Genomic DNA, 20,299 nt, shown 5'->3' with positions numbered 1-20,299 from the left:
AATCAATGGTCAAGTAAGTAAGGGAGATGACACTAATTACAAATAAATTCTTATCAAGGGAGTGAAATCCACACTCCCTCTTTCCTTCTATGCTCAAAATTATCATAAAAAGACAAAATTTAAGTTAGTAAAGATAAAATTTAAGTTACCAAAATAAGAAACATGGAGTATGGATTTCACTCCCCTTCTTACAATCAAATAACTAGAATAAGTAACAACGTATACAAGGATCAAAATGCTACTACACTAAAAACTAAAAAAAAAATAACATTTAGTGTAAATGTCCCACATACGAAATCTCTCATCATTTGATAGAGTTAATCAAAGAAGAAAAGAAATCCACAACATATGTGCGACGATCAAGAAGTACATGTCATTGATGTCAAGAAAATTGTCAATTAGTGGCATTTCAATGATGTATCTGCAAAATAGTGCTTGACATGTGCGTGGCTAAAATCAGTTTTGATTGTGTAAGGTTTATGGTGATATATCACCCTTGTTCCAACATTTGAGAGATAAACCCTAAGCACGTACTCTAGCTAACAATCAATGTTAAATCATTAACACCAATCACGAATACAACTTATCAAGAATACATTAACCACACTGCATTACCACATTAAATGTTAGTGTAGAAGATGAATGTAAGAAAAGGAGCCCAAGTATACTTTGGGTATTTGGCAACTGTTCTATAATAGGTTTGTCTGCGTACATAAAGCTCCCCTGGGAGCCCACAATACTTTTAGGTTTGTCTGCAGCCCATAATACTTCTAAGTTTGGAAGGTTATGACTCCATCTAATCATAATGGAAGCAACAAATAATTTGTTCTCCTTTTTTGTGTAATTCTCAAGAACATTTTGTTCAGTTTGAAAATTTGAATTTAATGACTCGTTATAGACTGCTATGTCATATGCCTTCTTTGGTCTAAATTTAAAGCGTAACCTTGACGGTTTTCTGATCTAATTTATTTAACTAAAGGATAGGAATTAGACTATGTCCATAAGTCTTACTGGATAAATACAAATTAATAACACATGGGTTTAATTAGAAGCTGAGAATGAATGGTCGGTTTTGATTGAAGATAGCAAACGATCCTGACCCATATATATATCTTTCAAATTCAGCTTTGACGAGTATTTGAAATTTTGAATCATTGAATGATCCTGAAATGACTAAAATTGTTGGCAAAGACCATGACTAAAACCTCAAGTTTTCGGTCCAAATCCAAAGTATTCCAAATCAGAATCAATCACTTCAATTGATTTTGATGAGTCAATTTCCCCACAGAATCTTATCACTTAGATTTAATATGTTCGTACGTTTGGGTTCTAATTTTTTTGTCAAAGTTTCATATTCTCTTTCGTATTTATATCGAAAAAATTGGTTTGATCATATATAGGTAGGTAATAATCTTAGTGTACGTTCTTTGATAGGATATGTTGGTAAGTAATCATCTGAGACATGCTTTAACATTTTTCCCTAAAATGAGCTTTTCTAGATGCAAGTTTGGCAGCATATAGTTGGAGATGCCGATAAAAGCGGAAACCAAACAAGAGCCAGAGGTGGCAAATGTTTAGATATGTTTTTCCACATATCTTACAAACCCTAAATCAAAATAAAAACCCTATTTGTGCTGCAGCCTAGACATACATTGCATGGCATTGAGTTCAATCAGACCAACCAGATAAGGAAAGTAACAAGTACAATAACTATATATATATATATATATATATATATATATATATATATATACAGATCCTATCCAGAGCGAGGCCTCGCTCTGAAATTAAAGTGCGAGGTTGGAATTTAGGGTCACTTTTCGGTCTCATATCCACATCTCGACCGTTCAGTTTTTAGGTACTAATGTATAGATCATCTCTGCAAAATTTCAGCCAAATTAATAATCTTTAAGGTATCTAACTCGCTTAAACCAATGGACGAACTGAATCTGTCCAACCTGTACCGTACTAGCTTTAAGGCAGTTTATCAATGCCTTAACGACCATCAATTTAGCTGAAATTTTGCAGACATGATCTATACATTAGTACCTAAAAATTGAACGGTCGAGATGTGGATATGAGACCGAAAAGTGACCCTAAACTCCAACCTCTCACTTTAATCGGATAGGATCTGTATATATATATATATATATATATATATATATATATATATATATATATATATATATATATATATATATATATATATATATCATATCCATTGCGGAGCTCTGCTTTAAAATTAAAGTGCACATTTAGAGTTTAGGATCACTTTTCGGTTGCATATCCACATCTTGACCGTTCAGTTTTTAGGTACTAATATATAGATCATCTCTGCAAATTTTCAGCCAAATTGATGATCATTAAGGCATTAATAACTGCCTTAAAGCTAGTACGGTTCAGGTTGGACAGATTTAGTTCGTCCATTGGTTTAAGCGAGTTAAATACCTTAACGATCATCAATTTGGCTGAAAATTTGCAAAGATGATCTATACATTAGTACCTAGAAACTGAACGGTCATATGTGGATATACGACTGATAAGTGACCCTAAACTCTAACTGCACACTTTAATTTCAAATCGGAGCTCTGCTCTAGATAGGATACACACACACACACACACAGTTCTTCTCAGGTAAGGATATCCTTATCTTAGCCTTAGGAACGGATTTTCAGTTTTTGACCACTTTTCGATCACATATTCACATCTTAATCGTTCAGTTTTTAGGTCCTAATGTATAGATCACTTCTGCAAATTTTCAGCCAAATTAATGATCGTTAAGGTATCGAACTATATTAAACCAATGAAAGAATCTGTTGAACCGGAACCGTTCGTGTTCATTATTGTAAATTGCAGTTTTGAATGTCTTAACGATCATCAATTTGGCTGAAATTTTGCAGAGATGATTTATACATTAGGATATAAAAACTGAACGGTTAAGATGTGAATATGTGATCGAAAAGTAGTCAAAAACTTGAAATCTGTTCCCAAGATAAGGTAAGGACATCCTTAGCCAAGAAGGACTGTGTATATATATATCATTGACTATTTGTTAAAAAAAATAACCCAAAAAGATAATGATTTAAAAACTCAAAAGATTGGATGGATTATCATTTGGTATAGTGACATCGTCTCTCATTCATAAGTGGGAGATTTTTTTCATAAGAAAAAACTTACATCCGCAATCCAAAACAAACCCAGACTCAGATTTCTCTCCTCTTTCTTTCTCGTGAAAGCTAGTCAGTCCAAGGACAAAACACCCGAGATGGATAGTTTCCCCGAAAACCTCCCCTCCTTCTTTCTCTGATTCCACTCCGCCACTTTAATCTTGCGCCACTTTAATCTCGCCATTTAAAACACAAATTCATCCTTTCCGCTCGTATAAAGTGGGGATTTGAATGCCATGATTGTAAAAGCAAACCTGTAAAGCTACTGGCTCGTTGAACTGAAATTGGAATAGAGCGAATGAAGCGGCTACCTCTCTCCTTCCCTTACTGTGGAGTAAAGAAGCAAAGACATGTAGAAAGGGAGTAAGGAAGCAGAGACACACGTACACTGAGCAGAATGACTGGGGCTAGACAGGTGTCGGGGTAATTTCATAAAATAGCATGCAGGAGAGGGGTAGAATGGTCAAGGAACTATTCATTTCGTTTGTCCTCACTCTGTTTGCATTTTAGTATAGCTAGAATAATAATTCGACATCCGCAAAAGCACACCAATTTTTTTATTTTTTTTTGGTCAAAGATAAAAGCACACCAATTGAGTATTCGTTCCCTTTGCTTGACTTTGACTAGTTTGCTGGTTATTTATCTCTGGTCAGTAGACGAAGAAGACTTAATTTGCGGCTGGTTCTCCCTCGTTCAGTTCCAAGAACTAATATTCTGTACGAAGCAACTTATACCAAACCCGATATTAGGCTGATGGCATAGAGAGGTTCGGAAGGAAGAGCCAGCACTTGATCCACCTGGTTCCTAAAAGCTTCAAGATACCAGGTAAGTATCACTTTCATGAGAGCCTTCCAACTGATTTTGCTCACTAATACATGCATATGCTTTTCGAAAGAAAATTATAGCTTCTTGTTTTTTCTTGTCTAATATACGACTAACAAGTGATCAGATGGTTCTTAAGTTTCATTCATGATTGTAACTGAAGAAAGCATTAATGTGTCATTTTCAACATGCATCTTTGTTAATGTTTACTGTACGTTTCTTTGCTGTCCTCTTTCCCCTTTTCAGTGTGGATAAGATGATGAGCAACTCAGATCTGTAAAAATCAAGAAATAAAAGAGAAAATGTAGTTAATTTACTGCACTAAGAGTCTAAGAGTAAAAGAGCCACATGAGTCTATATTTTGGAGATTTTTCTTTTTTGTTATATCAGAGGAGATTAAAACCTCTAATGTATAATTTTAAGTTTTAGAGAACTCGACTTCCCACTCTAGCCCAGTACCATTTGGTCTAGTGACATAATCTCCACTTCGTAAGTGGGAGGCTATGAATTCGACTCACGAAAGACTAGTCATAGCATTTGAGTTGTTTATCTGATAAAAAAAAACTTCCCACTCTAATGTTGAGCCATTTTTTTTTTTACAGAAATTGCTATTATAGATTTGTAGTAGCATATCTCTACTACTTAAAAAGCTAGGCACTTTTGTTTGTGTCAAAGGATTCACCAATTTAGCAATTTGAAATGCTATAAAGAAATTTTCTCTAAATTATTGAGTAAAGAAAAGTTCTTTTTAACTCAAGTGTTATACTCGAACAAAAAGTTGGTGAACTCGGATCTCCTCTCCCGGTTAATCCAAAAGAAAAAAAAGTTTTACGTTTTTAACTTATGAACTCATTAATTAGACATATGTCATAAACAGAATAAAAGACATTATTGAGTAAAGGAAAGTTCTTTTTGACAGGAAGGAGAAGAAAAATAGAAGGATATGGAAGGTCTTGGTAGAGATGATAGCGCTAATGATTTTGGTCCTATTGAAATGAGCAGTTTCGGATATTCCACAGGAACTAATGTTGATACTGCAGCTGCACCACATGAGAGTAGTTTTCGATCTTTCATGGGAAATAATATTGATGTTGCAGCTGCATCAGACGAAAGTAATTTTGGATCTTCTATGGAAAACATTGATATTGGATTTGTGGAAAGTGATTTGAGATCTTCACTGGATAGTATTGTTTTTGAAAACTCCCTCTTGTCAACCAAATGTTCCATCTTCGAAACCCCCGGAATACTCTTTAGAACTAATGAGAAAACTTATGTCCCCACGGCATTCTCGATCGGGCCTTTACACCATGGCAAACCAGGATTGACAGCCACAGAGCAAATTAAACTGAAATATACGCAAGACCTCATCAGTCGAGTCTCACAAACAAAGGGCACAGTTTTGAAAGACATGGTAAAATGGATTGCATGTATTGAGGAAGAAGCCCGCCAATGTTATGCTGTACCAGTTGAATTCACTAGAGATGAGTTTATCAAAATCTTGTTAGTTGATGGTTGCTTTCTCATCGAGCTATTCCGTAAATACGGAGGTCTTGATTCATCGACTTCAGCGAATGACCCCGTGATGAATAGGGCTTGTATGCTCGAGGTTGTAGATCGTGACTTGTTCTTGTTAGAAAACCAAATACCTTGGATGGTGCTTCATCGTTTGTTTAGCTTGACTTCTTCTGATGACGATATTCTTATCTTTCGTTCTCCACAGCCAATATCGTCTGTTAATGTCCTGACTCGACTAACTTTGAGGTTCTTTCGAATTTTTGGGACAAGAGGATTAGATTCATCAATGGAAACTAGCTTGTTGCGAAGCACTCATTATAACGAAACTAAACATGTACTAGATCTGTTGAGATCTTCGTTAATTGGGTCAACGTTGCAATTAGAAAGCGGAAATAGGGAAAGATGGGAACTAATTCCAAGTGCCTCAAGCCTGATAGAAGCTGGAGTGAAATTCAAGAAGGGTAGTACGGATTATGGCATATTGGACATCAAATTCAGCAATGGGGTACTCGAAATACCACCTTTCATAATTCACGAGTCAACTGAAGCTTTGTTCCGAAACATGATCAGCTTCGAGCAGTGTTACCATCTGTGCGATCCTAGGATCACAAATTATGCAATGCTACTAGATATACTCATCAACACTCCAAAAGACATTGATATACTCTGCAAATATGGAATCATTAAGAATTGGTTGAATCCAGAAAAGGCATCCCAGATCTTTGACAATCTTTACAGTGATACATATGTCACCGAGTTCTACTACCTAGAGCTTTCCCAGGAAGTTAACAAGTATTGCAAGCGTCGTTGGCCAAGATGGCGAGCAATGTATGTTCGAAATCATTTCAGCAGTCCATGGGCAATTGCCTCGCAAATGTTGGCAGCTATCATATTTATCCTTGCATTATTGCAAACAGTGTTCACTATCAAGATGTAAAATTGAAAGTTAGACATATCTGGCCGCCTAGGTCGTTTGCTTTCCTCTTTTCTGCTGTGTGGTTGGTTTCATGTTGGGATTACATATTGACATGTGTGTCTCTGTTCTCTGCTGTTTTTTCTTGTTCTTTGTTTCTTTGCTGCTTGTTAACCAATTGGCCTTCCTGGCATTGTACGTAACTTATTGCATAGATACTTATAAATTAATGTCAATAAACATATTAATGCAGCATCAACAAGATAGAATCTCGAGTCTGATGGAAGCTGGAGTTAAATTCAAGAAGGGTACATAGTACATCCAATGGCATATTGGATATCAAATTCAGTAATGGGGTACTCGAAATACCACCTTTGGTTATTGTAATATATATTGTAAGAACAGATTTTCTACGAGAGGATTGGGAGATTTTCTTATGTATTTCTTCTCTAAGAACAGAGTATATATACATCACATACATCAAATCCTATTACAAAAGGATATTATTACAAAAGGAATATTCCTAATATAATGGCATGATTCACGCCAGCATTCCAGCATTGTCGGCCATCCTTGTCGGTAGGACTCACGCCAACACTCCCCCTCAAGTTGGTGCATACAGATCACAAATGCCCAACTTGTCAAGTGAGTCATAAAAGGCTTTACTTGATAGAGCCTTTGTAAGAATATCTGCTAATTGCTCTTCAGTAGGAACGAAGGGAAACAAAATGATATGTTCATCCAGCTTCTCTTTAATGAAGTGTCGATCTACCTCCACATGTTTCGTGCGATCATGTTGAACTGGATTGTGAGCAATTTCAATTGCAGCCTTATTATCACAATAAAGCGGCATAGCCTTTTGTTGCTTGAACCCCAAATCTCTCAACAAATTTCTCAACCACAACATCTCACAAAGTCCTCGGGCTATTCCTCTGTACTCTGCTTCTGCACTGGAGCGAGCCACCACCTTTTGTTTCTTGCTCTTCCAAGTAACCAAGTTACCACCCACAAATGTGAAGTATCCCGAAGTAGACCTACGATCTGTAATATTACCTGCCCAGTCTGCATCTGTGTATCCAAAAACATCCAAGTGATTGTGTTTTGAAAAGATTAATCCTTTCCCTGGAGCAGACTTTAAATATTGTAAAATACGAAATACAGCATCCATATGGACCTCACTGGGATTGTGCATAAACTGACTCACCACACTAACTGCATAGGCTAAATCTGGTCTAGTGTGGGACAAATAAATCAACCGTCCAACTAACCTCTGGTATCTCCCTTTATTTGTAGGTACTTGGTCCAAGTACTCTGCTAACCGATGATTCTGCTCGATAGGAGTATCAACAGGTCTACAATCCAGCATACCTGTTTCTGCCAACAAGTCTAAGACATACTTCCTTTGACTCAACACAATACAATCCTTCCCACGAGCAACTTCAATTCCCAAGAAATATTTCAAATTACCCAAATCTTTCATCTCAAATTCAGAAGATAACTGACCTTGTAACCTTTGAATCTCCTCAATATCATCACCTGTCACAACCATGTCATCAACATAAATAATCAAGGCAGTCACCTTACCACACCGATGTTTAAGGAATAAGGTGTGATCTGAATTGCTCTGTCGGTATCCAATTTTCTTCATGAACTTGGTGAATCGGCCAAACCAAGCTCTGGGAGACTGCTTCAAGCCATAAAGCGACTTCTTCAATTTGCACACCACCTGTTCTCCAGTGGAAGTACCATATCCAGGAGGCAAATCCATATAAACTTCTTCATGCAGGTCACCATGCAAGAATGCATTCTTAACATCAAATTGTTGCAAAGACCAATCAAGATTAGCAGCTAACGAAAGAAGTACCCGAATTGTGTTAATTTTGGCCACTGGTGCAAATGTCTCATCGTAATCCACTCCATACTTCTGAGTATAGCCTTTAGCCACTAATCTTGCCTTGTACCGGTCCACTGAACCATCTGAATTATGTTTCACTGTATACACCCACCTACAACCAACTGTCTTCTTCCCGGGTGGTAATGATACTAACTCCCACGTACGATTCTTCTCAAGAGCATCCATCTCGACTGTCATTGCTTTCATCCACTTCTCATCCTTCATGGCTTCCTGCACTTTACTAGGAAGAGACACAGAAGATAATTGATTCACAAAGGCTACATACGGTTTAGATAACCTATGGGTCGACACATAATTAGCAATAGGGTATTTAGTTTTAGCACTTAGAACAGGTTCATAGTGTTTCGGAGGCTGACCACGGGTTGAACGACTGGGCAAGGTTTTGGTGGGAACACTACCAGACACAGAAGGACTATTAGACAAGGAAGGATTAGGACATACCTCGGGTGATGATTGAGCAGGTGAGACCGCTGAAGGAGAGGGAGAGACAGAAGAATTATTCAAAACACCATCAGAAGACTGCAGAACAGGGTCTGAAACGGCCTCCTCGACCGACCGGTCAGATTGATCCAATTGACCAGTCCGTAACACATTGCCCGAGGTTTCTTTTCCTGCCGAACCCCTGTTTTCCGTTTCCAAATCAGACGATGGGTCGGTAGAGCTTCTATCCTCCTTTTCCAGCTCTGTTCCTAAACACTCCAACCTTAAGGATTCAGATGCCAGACTCTCATCTTGCCCATTGAACAAATCTTCATAATAATAAGACCTCTCCCCCTGAGGAGGAGTCACAGGAGGCAAGAAATAACAAGCATCTTCACTGAAAGTAACATCCATGGTGACATAAAATTTCTGGGATTGAGGATGATAACATTTGTAACCTTTCTGATGAGAGCTATAACCAACAAAGACACACTTAAGGGCTCTAGCATCCAATTTTGACCTTTGATTCTTATACAGATGAACATATGCAACACAACCAAAGACACGAGCAGGAAGAGTATTAGAGGATGGGATAGAAACGTAGTCAGACAAGACCTCAAGTGGGACCCGACCTTGAAGAGGGGCGGATGGAAGGCGATTGATAAGATGAGAAGCACACAAAACGGCCTCTCCCCAAAGGTACTTAGGCATGTTAGCACTAAGCAAAAGGGACCGAGCCATTTCCAGAAGGTGACGATTTTTCCGTTCAGACACCCCATTTTGCTCAGGTGTCTGTGGGCAAGAAGTTTGATGGATTATGCCATGGTGTTGGAAATATTCATGAAAAGAATGATTAACAAACTCACCTCCATTATCGGAACGAAAGACCTTAACATTAGCATCATATTGAGTACGAATAAGACTATGAAATGCTGTAAAGGCAGAGAAAACAGAATCTTTGGACTTAAGTAAGACAACCCAGGATAGTCGGGTAAAGTCATCGACAAATAACACAAAATATCGCATTCCAGAAAGGGTAGAATGTTTTGAAGGACCCCACAAGTCTGAATGAATTAACTCAAAAGGCATGATACTAGAATGAAAGCTCGAAGGATAACTAGACCTATGACTCTTAGCCAAAGCACAAGTTTCACAATGCAAGCTAGAATCACTTATTCCCAAAAATAACGAAGGCATAGACTTTTTCATAACCCCAAAAGATGGATGACCCAAACGTCTGTGCCACAACCATACCTCACTCAATCGATCAGAACTCAATGTCAGGGCCAAAGGCTGTTCCGGTACTTGTGTTTGTCCTGCGTACATGTAATCCAAGTGAAACAGTCTCCCTCTCAGGTCTCCCTTGCCAATAATCACCCGATTGCACAGATTTTGAAAAACAACATACATTGGATAAAAGGTTACAGAGCACTTATTCTGTGAATTCAGTTGAGATACAGATAAAAGATGATGAGACAACGAGGGTACATAAAGGACATCATGCAAAACAATGGACGGTGTAACCTGAATAGACCCAATACCTAGGACCGGAAAAGACGCACCATTTGCATTAAAGACATGAGATATAGAAGGAGATGACATAGACACAAAGAAAGACTTGTCGTAGGTCATATGATCAGTCGCACCAGAATCAATTATCCATGTATCACTACCAGTAAAGTCAGAAACATGTAAAGCAATACCAATTTTACCTCGAGTTTTCTTAGTCAAGAAAACATTATCCTTAGAGAGGTCTTGCCCTTCAACACTGTAGGAATCAGGTTCTGATACTTGTTGGACTGCAACTTTGCCTCTCTGACTTCTACTCCCTCCAGTATTGCTCCCTCCACTCCAACCAGAATTGTTGGAATGAAATCTTTGCAACTTAAAACATTGATTCTTGAAATGACCAACTTCCTTGCAATAGTTACAAGCCATATGCAAAAAACTTTTTTTTTTTTTTTTTTTTTTTTTTTTAGGGTTTAGGGTGGGTGTTGGAAAGTTTAATAGAATAAAAAGTGGGTGGAAAGTGAGGAATGAGTTGGTGGTGTACGGGTAAGTGGGTGGGAAAAAAAGGATTAATTAAATGGTGGGATATGAAAGAGGGAAAAAAGATTAATTAAGTGGCTGCAGCTTTTTTGCAAAAGGAAAAAAAATGCAGAAGATGGTTGCAGAAGACAGGGGTTGGAACTTGGAAGAAGTGCAGGCACTATTAGTATGCAGAAGACATTTTTTTTCTTTCAGCCTTTGCTTTGTCTCACACAGGCGTGCAAACTGTTGCAGGATTTTTCTTTAAAAATCAAACTGTTGCAGCAGAACCCAGAGGTTATATGCTGGTATATACCAGCAGGAAATCGATCACCCACTTCTTTAAAGACCCTCAAACTTTAAATGTTCCTACGCTCTGTTCCTCTTGTAGTCTGCAGCTGCTACGCAAGGCTCGATCTCCTCTTCTTTCGATCGATCGGCGATGGGACAGTGGAGGTCGCTCCAACTAGAATCGGAATCAGAGATTGCTCCCACTGAGGCTGGAATCGGACTGAGCGACGGGGCACCTGGGATAGAACGACGGCGGGCTGAGCACCTGGAAGGATGAGCGACGGCGGGCTGAGTACTTGGAAGGACAGAAGCCGATCTGATGAGGGACAGACGTCAGCTGACGTCGGCTGGAGATGGGTGGTTGGTCGAGCTGCGGACGCAGTAGGTGATGAGGTGGGAGGCGTTGATGGGGAAGCCTCTTTGGTCCAAGTAGTCCAGAATCGCTAGAGCCTAGTCAAAAAGATGATTTACAAAAAACTATACTGTGATTTTGTAGGAAGATATAGCTCTGCTTGTGTTTCTCTCTGTACTAATCAAAAGAACCCAAAAGAACTCAGAAAGAACCAAAAAAAAAAACACAACGGAACAGAGAGTCCAAATTGGATCTCTGCTCTGATACCAAGTCAGAAAGAACGAGAGGATTGGGAGATTTTCTTATGTATTTCTTCTCTAAGAACAGAGTATATATACATCACATACATCAAATCCTATTACAAAAGGATATTATTACAAAAGGAATATTCCTAATATAATGGCATGATTCACGCCAGCATTCCAGCATTGTCGGCCATCCTTGTCGGTAGGACTCACGCCAACATATATTGTCCACTCTCGATACAAAAGCTTTCTAGCTTCCGAAACTTGATTTCCTAAGAGCAGTGTTACAATTGTTGCAAGCCTAGGATCACTTCTTATGCCGTCCTCCTTGATACACTCATCAAGACAGAATTTCGACTGTACAAACGGAATTATTCAAAATTGGTTGAATCCAGAAGATGCGACCAAGTTCTTCAACAAACCTTTACAAATTACAACTATAGAAATGTCTACCACTTCTATTATCTTGAACCTTGCCGCGAAGTGAACAACTATTGCAGACGTCGTTGGGGCCAAGATGGCGAGCAATGTATGTTCGAAATTATTACAGCAGTCCATAGGCAATTGCTTCCTAGGTTTTTGCAGCTATCATATTTATTCTCACATTGTTGCAAACAGTGTTTAGCATCAAGAGTTAAAATTGAAAGGTAAAATCGTTAGGATTTGCTCAGCTAGTTTATTTGGTGGCTATCCCATTGCTAATAAATGTTCCTTAATGTTGTAACCAAAAAAAACAAATGTTCCTTAATGTTACCTCGTTTGATTTTTGCACTTTGCAATTCGTTTTATGTTGCACTTCATTTTCGGAAATACATGTAATATATGCCTCTGTTCTTTATTGTTTTGGTTGGCCTCCATGACCTTTAGTTCCTTTTATGTATGCTTATAAATCCAACTTTTAGCAATAAGTATATTAACTTGATAAGGAGATGTTACTGTAACATTGGTTTACTTGTTGAGAAAATATCGTGGAATCAGAACCTTAATTAATAAAGGATTAAATTATGTTTAGTCCATGTACTATGATCATTTTTTCGTTTCAGTCCCTGACATTCTCAATTAATCTGAAAAGTCCCTAACGTCAAAATTTCCGTCTGATTGATCCCTCCCGTGTCAAATTAGGAGTTGGCCTTAGGTGAAATGTCCAATATACCCCTCTATTATTTCTTTTTCTCCTTTTTTTTTTCTTTTTCCTTTTTAATTTTTTTTTTTCCTTTTTAATTTCTTTTTAACTACTATTTTTCTTTTTTCTTTTTAATTATTTTTTGCTTTTTCTTATTTTTTTCTTGATCCTTTTTAATTTTTTTTTCCTTTTTTTTCTTTTTTTCCTTTTTAATTTCTTTTTTGCTTTTTCTTCTTTTTTTCTTGTTCCTTTTTAATTTCTTTTTTTCCTTTTTTTCTCTTTTCGTTTTGCCTACTTTCTCCTTCCTCAACCCACCAATTTCATTCCGATCAAACTCCACAACCCATCTGTTTCTCTCCCCAAATTGAAACCAAACCCAGCAAAGACCTAGCTTGGCGGTGCAGAGATGGACATAGAGCAAAAGCAAGAGGCTAGGAGCTGATCGATCACTTCTTCACCTTCTCTGAAGCCATCTCCCTCTGTTGGGATCCGCCCTCGCCTCCATCGTCGCCGACGCCATCTCCCAAACACAAGCAGATCCCAATCAGCTCGGAAATTCGCCGCTAAACCACTCCCCTCTTGTTTTCACAGCCTACTTCTCTCTCTCCCACTCAAGCCTCAATTTGGAAACTTTTCACTGAAAACTACCATTTTTTCAGACCCTGAGGTTTTTGGGTCTTGCTCAAAATGGTGATTTGGATTTTGGGTCTGGTTGAAATGATGGTTTTTGATGGCCAAGTTGACCAAAACCAGAAGTGAAGAAGAAGAGTAGTGATGGAAAAGAAAAATGGCCGCCGGCGTGGAGAACAATAATTGGGGTTTCGGGTCGATCTGGATTGGTTCGCCAACGTGGCGCTACCGATGCAGCAGGATACGATGGTCATTAAAAAGGAAAAAGGAAAAAGGAAAAAGAAAAAGGAAAATAGTAGTTAAAAAGGAAAAAAGAAAAAAAAGAGGAAAAGGAAAAAAGAAATTAAAAAGGAAAAAGAAAAAAGAAAAAAAAAGGGCCGCCGGCGTGGAGAACAAGAATTAGGGTTTCGGGTCGATCTGGATTGGTTCGCCGACGTGGCGCTACCGATGCAGCAAGATACGATGGTCATTAAAAAGGAAAAAGAAAAAAGAAAAAAGGAAAAAAAAGAAATTAAAAAGGAAAAAATTAAAATTAAAAAGGAAAAAAGAAATTAAAAAGGAAAAAGAAAAAAGAAAAAAAGAAAAAAAAGAAATTAAAAAGGAAAAAAAGAAATTAAAAAGGAAAAAAGAAAAAGAAATAACAAAGGGGTATATTTGACATTTCACCTAAGGCCAACTCTTAATTTGACGCGGGAGGGACCTATTGGAGGGAAATTGTGAGGTCAGAGAGTTTTTAGATTAAATTATAATGTCAGGGACTGAAACGATGAGAGGGACAAAGTACAGGGACTAAACATAATTTAATTCATTAATAAATTTTAGCATCAACTGTAAGATCGCAATTCACTAAGCGTTTCCAAGTGAACGGACCCTTATTTTTCCCTATGATTTTTTAGACTAGCCAATTGGTCACATAGTCAACTATATATATGCTAATTAAGCCTGCCTTAAAACAAAGAAATTACATCCACCAAAGTTCGAAAATCTTGAAGAGCGCTTCCAGAAGGCCCAGCAGCCACTCCTACAATCTCCTTGAGGGCTCTGGCCTTCTCCCTCATCTTCTTCCCTTCTTCATTTTTCAAAATCCGCTCGAAGCTTTTGATCACTCCACTCTTTGTGAATACTCCGCCCTCCACTTTTTCTCCAACACCCCACAGTTCCTCAACCATCCGCGCAGTCATTCTGTGATCTCCAAACAATGGCCTGCAGATCATTGGGATCCCATTCGAAATGCTTTCATACACAGAATTGCACCCGCAGTGAGTCACAAACACACCTATTGAGCTATGTCCTAACACTTGCGCCTGAGGTGCCCATGACACAACTTTCCTATGCTTGTTTTCCCCTCCAACAAAACCAGACGGCAATAAGTCTTTAAAATTGTCTCTAAGAGACCAAAGAAATGGTGCATCAATTGCTTCCAATGCCTCAGCCAGAGCTACAAGCTCACTCCTAGATGGAGCTCCCACAGTTCCGAAACTGATATACACCACAGACGAAGCTCGTTGCTCGTCCAACCACGAAAGGCAGCCTGTGGCATCGGATTCTGATGGTGGCAATGGTGGTAGTGGTAATGAAAGGGAGAGAAAACCTACATTGAGCAACCTGGGCAACTTGGATTTGAGATCATTTTCAAGGAGCGTGGGGTTTAGTTCTTGATAGAAATTCATGACAACGGCTGTGGACTGTGGTAGGACTAGTCCAATTCGTCTTAGCGTGTGCGAGAATAGAGATTCACTGGGAAGTACTTCTTCTGGTAAGTCTTCGATGCGCATTGTAGACAAACCCGGAATAACTTCTAGGGTTTTTCCTTGACCATCAACACCATCATTTGCATATAAATGGCGAATAACGTCAGTGTAAATATGAGCAGACAGGGTGCAAGGTAAGGGTATCCAAATTGGAATCCATGGAACATCCAAATTCTCAGCCATCTGGCTACCAAAGACCAAGAATCCATCTGTTATTAGACAACTGATCTGCGTGCTTGTGTCTGCCATTGCCTTTTCAATGCAGGTTTTGAAGTTTTCAGGCGCCGCCTTGAGGAAAAGGTTCACTGCCTCTAGCGGGTTTCCTGTTAAGACATGATTTGTTGGAACACCATCTGATACATTGTAGGGTATTATGTTCTCCAAAATCTCGGATTTTGATTCTGAGAACAGCAAGTCGTTGGATTTCAATGTGTTGAAGAAAGAAAAGCGCGTGTTTGGGGCAGCTTTTGCAAGCTTGCACACCAAGTTTAGCACAGGCTTTGCGTGGCAGCCAAACGGAAATGCAAGAATGGCAACATGCCCTTTTGGTGAGATTCTGTTCATTGCATCACTTTGTTTATCAAGCATCGCAGGTTGGCTCGATGGTTTAAACAAAGCGAGATAAGAAGGTTACAGATCGACAGTGTGTTGAAGCTGATTTCTTAAATGCAAAGACGTCGACGTTATTTCTTTCCTTCATTCAATTTACTAGTATAAAAATTATGAGTCTAATATAACCTGCATGTAAGAAAAACTAACCAGAATCATTATGAGGCTTTAAAAGTACTTTAAGTTACCAATTATCAGTTTGAATTTTTTTTACAAACAAATTAAGTTGCAGATACATTTTGGCAAGTTTACTATTGGTATGTATTAATGAACATTACAACTTTTTTTTTTTTTTTTTAACAGGCCCAAAGCTAGAACAGGACAGGAATCTATTCCTATGTACTTGTACCCTAAATCAATGGTCAAGTAAGTAAGGCAGATGACACTAATTACAAATAAATTCTTATCAAGGGAGTGAAATCCACACTCCCTCTTTCCTTCTTTGCTCAAAATTCTCATAAAAAGACAAAATTTAAGTTAGTAAAGATAAAATTAAGTTACCAAAATAAGAAACATGGAGTGTGGATTTCACTCCCCTTCTTACAATCAAATAACTAGAATAAGTAACAACGTATACAAGGATAAAAATGCTACTACACTAAAAAATAAAAAAAAAATAACATGAAGACGACTAAATATGATACCTGAGTTGGTCCTTTTTTATTTTATTTCTTAAGAATTGAATAGTTTTATTAACCATATATGCGTGATTGTAATTGTCCCAATTGTTCACATCAACATAGCTTTACATACAAAATTGGTAACCATAACAAATCCCGCAGCATCGCTTGGGGACTTTTGCTAGTTCTCATAAAAAGACAAAATTTAAGTTAGTAAAGATAAAATTTAAGTTACCAAAATAAGAAACATGGAGTGTGGATTTCACTCCCCTTCTTTCAATCAAATAACTAGAATAAGTAACAACGTATACAAGGATAAAAATGCTACTACACTAAAAAATAAAAAAAAATAACATTTGGTGTAAATGTCCCACATACGAAATCTCTCATCATGTGATAGAGTTAATCAAAGAAGAAAAGAAATCCACAACATATGTGCGACGATCAAGAAGTACATGTCATTGATGTCAAGAAAATTGTCAATTAGTGGCATTTCAATGATGTATCTGCAAAATAGTGCTTGACATGTGCATGGCTAAAATAAGTTTTGATTGTGTAAGGTTTATGGTGATATATCACCCTTGTTCCAACATTTGAGAGATAAACTCTAAGCACATACTCTAGCTAACAATCAATGTTAAATCATTAACACCAATCACGAATACAACTTATCAAGAATACATTAACCACACTGCATTACCACGTTAAATGTTAGTGTAGAAGATGAATGTAAGAAAAGGAGCCCAAGTATACTTTGGGTATTTGGCAACTGTTCTATAATAGGTTTGTCTGCGTACATAAAGCTCCCCTGGGAGCCCACAATACTTTTAGGTTTGTCTGCAGCCCATAATACTTCTAAGTTTGGAAGGTTATGACTCCATCTAATCATAATGGAAGCAACAAATAATTTGTTCTCCTTTTTTGTGTAATTCTCAAGAACATTTTGTTCAGTTTGAAAATTTGAATTTAATGACTCGTTATAGACTGCTATGTCATATGCCTTCTTTGGTCTAAATTTAAAGCGTAACCTTGACGGTTTTCTGATCTAATTTATTTAACTAAAGGATAGGAATTAGACTATGTCCATAAGTCTTACTGGATAAATACAAATTAATAACACATGGGTTTAATTAGAAGCTGAGAATGAATGGTCGGTTTTGATTGAAGATAGCAAACGATCCTGACCCATATATATATCTTTCAAATTCAGCTTTGACGAGTATTTGAAATTTTGAATCATTGAATGATCCTGAAATGACTAAAATTGTTGGCAAAGACCATGACTAAAACCTCAAGTTTTCTGTCCAAATGAAAAGTATTCCACATCAGAATCAATCACTTCAATTGAGATGAGTCAATTTCCCCACAGAATCTTATCACTTAGATTTAGGGGGGTGTATTCATTTAAGAGTCTACAAGATTTTTTTGTATTTTGAAAGTCTATGGGTATTCAATTGAGATTTTAAACAATCCTTTAAAATCTTTATGTATTCAATTAAGATTTAAAATTATCCATTCAAATCTGCAGATATTCAAAAGTATACAGATTTTTAAGGATTTCATTAAATGCTGGATTTTGGAGGATTTTATAGTGCTTTTTATACATATCAAAACATAAAAACAATCCAACCACTTCCTAAGAGATTTTGATGGATTCTTTCTCACCCAAAAAATGAAGAAGCTTTTCACCAAAAAAAAAAAAAAGAAGCAGCTCTTAATAGGTGACACTCATCCATTTTGTCTTAGACCTATCTTCCCACTATCCTCCTCTGCTCTCATCTAATATTTTTTTAAAATTTTTATCACTATAGCTCTGGAATCCTTAATCCTTCTAGCTAATTAAGCTCACTTTCAATGGTATTGTTAAGATGATACATACACTTTTTTTTTTAATCAAACCGGAAGCCGGGTGCCGATATATATATATTCATTTAAAGCCAGAATTACATACACATATGTTCTTTTGTAAATTAGATATGAAATAAATTATGTCATTAGTTTACTACTTTATTTTTTGTGTAACATTTTGGTTGATTAGTTTTCTCTTATTATTCATATATCATTATACACAACATAAAGAAATGGTAGATTGTCATATACACACACACACACACACTTTTTTGTCACTGAAATAGCATTATAGTTGGATCCATACATCTATTACTTTTAAAGAAGAAAAAAAAAAATTAACCTATCAAAAACATCACAAGGACTTGTAAAATCTAAACAAATACCAGTAAATCAATCCATTAGAATCAATCAAAGTCCATATAGAATTTAAACAATCTATGGATTAAGTAAATCCATGGATTATAAAAAATCAAACAAAATCTTTTAAAATCTGAATTGAATACACCCCCCTTAATATGTTCGTACGTTTGGGTTCTAATTTTTTTGTCAAAGTTTCATATTCTCTTTCGTATTTATATCGAAAAAATTGGTTTGATCATATATAGGTAGGTAATAATCTTAGTGTACGTTCTTTGATAGGATATGTTGGTAAGTAATCATCTGAGACATGCTTTAACATTTTTCCCTAAAATGAGCTTTTCTAGATGCAAGTTTGGCAGCATATAGTTGGAGATGCCGATAAAAGCGGAAACCAAACAAGAGTCAGAGGTGGCAAATGTTTAGATATGTTTTTCCACATATCTTACAAACCCTAAATCAAAATAAAAACCCTATTTGTGCTGCAGCCTAGACATACACTGCATGGCATTGAGTTCAATCAGACCAACCAGATAAGGAAAGTAACAAGTACAATAACTATATATATATATATATATATATATATATATATATATATATATATATATATATATATATATATATATATCATATCTATTGCGGAGCTCTACTTTAAAATTAAAGTGCACATTTAGAGTTTAGGATCACTTTTCGATTGCATATTCACATCTTGACCGTTCAGTTTTTAGGTACTAATATATAGATCATCTCTGTAAATTTTCAGCCAAATAGATGATCATTAAGGCATTAATAACTACCTTAAAGCTAGTACGGTTCAGGTTAGACAGATTTAGTTCGTTCATTGGTTTAAGCGAGTTAAATACCTTAACGATCATCAATTTGGCTGAAAATTTGCAAAGATGATCTATACATTAGTACCTAGAAACTGAACGGTCGATATGTGGATATACGACCGATAAGTGACCCTAAACTCTAACTGCACACTTTAATTTCAAATCGGAGCTCTGCTCTAGATAGGATACACACACACACACACACAGTTCTTCTCAGGTAATGATATCCTTATCTTAGCCTTAGGAACGGATTTTCAGTTTTTGACCACTTTTCGATCACATATTCACATCTTAATCGTTCAGTTTTTAGGTCCTAATGTATAGATCACTTCTGCAAATTTTCAGCCAAATTAATGATCATTAAGGTATCGAACTATATTAAACCAATGAAAGAATCTGTTGAACCGGAACCGTTCGTGTTCATTATTGTAAATTACAGTTTTGAATGTCTTAACGATCATCAATTTGGCTGAAATTTTGCAGAGATGATCTATACATTAGGATCTAAAAACTGAACGGTTAAGATGTGAATATGTGATCGAAAAGTAGTCAAAAACTTGAAATCTGTTCCCAAGCTAAGGTAAGGACATCCTTAGCCAAGAAGGACTGTGTATATATATATCATTGACTATTTGTTAAAAAAAATAACCCAAAAAGATAATGATTTAAAAACTCAAAAGATTGGATGGATTATCATTTGATATAGTGACATCGTCTCTCATTCATAAGTGGGAGATTTTTTTTTTTTTTAGAGTAAGAAACTTTTATTGAAAATAACTAAGATTACATAACACGGGAATGACTGGTGGTGGACATGAATTCCCCACTCTCCTCCCTAAAGCCTAAACCAGTTATAA

At 36.9% G+C, this 20,299-nt stretch overlaps 2 protein-coding genes across 2 annotated transcripts; one reads left to right on the top strand and one right to left on the bottom strand.

The window, feature by feature from the left end:
- Positions 1-3,198: 3,198 nt before the first annotated feature.
- On the top strand, positions 3,199-6,553 carry LOC133743404 (UPF0481 protein At3g47200-like). The gene is made up of 2 exons (XM_062171337.1): positions 3,199-3,992; positions 4,909-6,553. The coding sequence occupies exon 2, from the start codon at positions 4,933-4,935 to the stop codon at positions 6,439-6,441; it is 1,509 nt and encodes a 502-aa protein (XP_062027321.1). The 5' UTR covers positions 3,199-3,992; positions 4,909-4,932; the 3' UTR covers positions 6,442-6,553.
- Positions 6,554-14,368: 7,815 nt separating this feature from the next.
- Positions 14,369-15,760, bottom strand: LOC133744701 (anthocyanidin 3-O-glucosyltransferase 2-like). Its single transcript, XM_062172768.1, has one exon. It carries the CDS (start codon positions 15,758-15,760, stop codon positions 14,369-14,371), a length of 1,392 nt encoding a protein of 463 aa, XP_062028752.1.
- Positions 15,761-20,299: the final 4,539 nt, after the last annotated feature.

The sequence above is a fragment of the Rosa rugosa genome, chromosome 4 (genome assembly GCF_958449725.1).
Source record: "Rosa rugosa chromosome 4, drRosRugo1.1, whole genome shotgun sequence".
Classification (NCBI taxonomy): Eukaryota; Viridiplantae; Streptophyta; class Magnoliopsida; order Rosales; family Rosaceae; genus Rosa; species Rosa rugosa.
The sequence above is the reverse complement of the archived record's forward strand: the minus strand, read 5'-3'. Positions and strand labels throughout refer to the sequence as shown.

Excerpts from the sequence above, each read along its gene's own strand:
- LOC133743404 (XM_062171337.1), top strand. The coding sequence starts at position 4,933 with ATGGAAGGTCTTGGTAGAGATGATAGCGCTAATGATTTTGGTCCTATT.
- LOC133744701 (XM_062172768.1), bottom strand. The coding sequence starts at position 15,760 with ATGCTTGATAAACAAAGTGATGCAATGAACAGAATCTCACCAAAAGGG.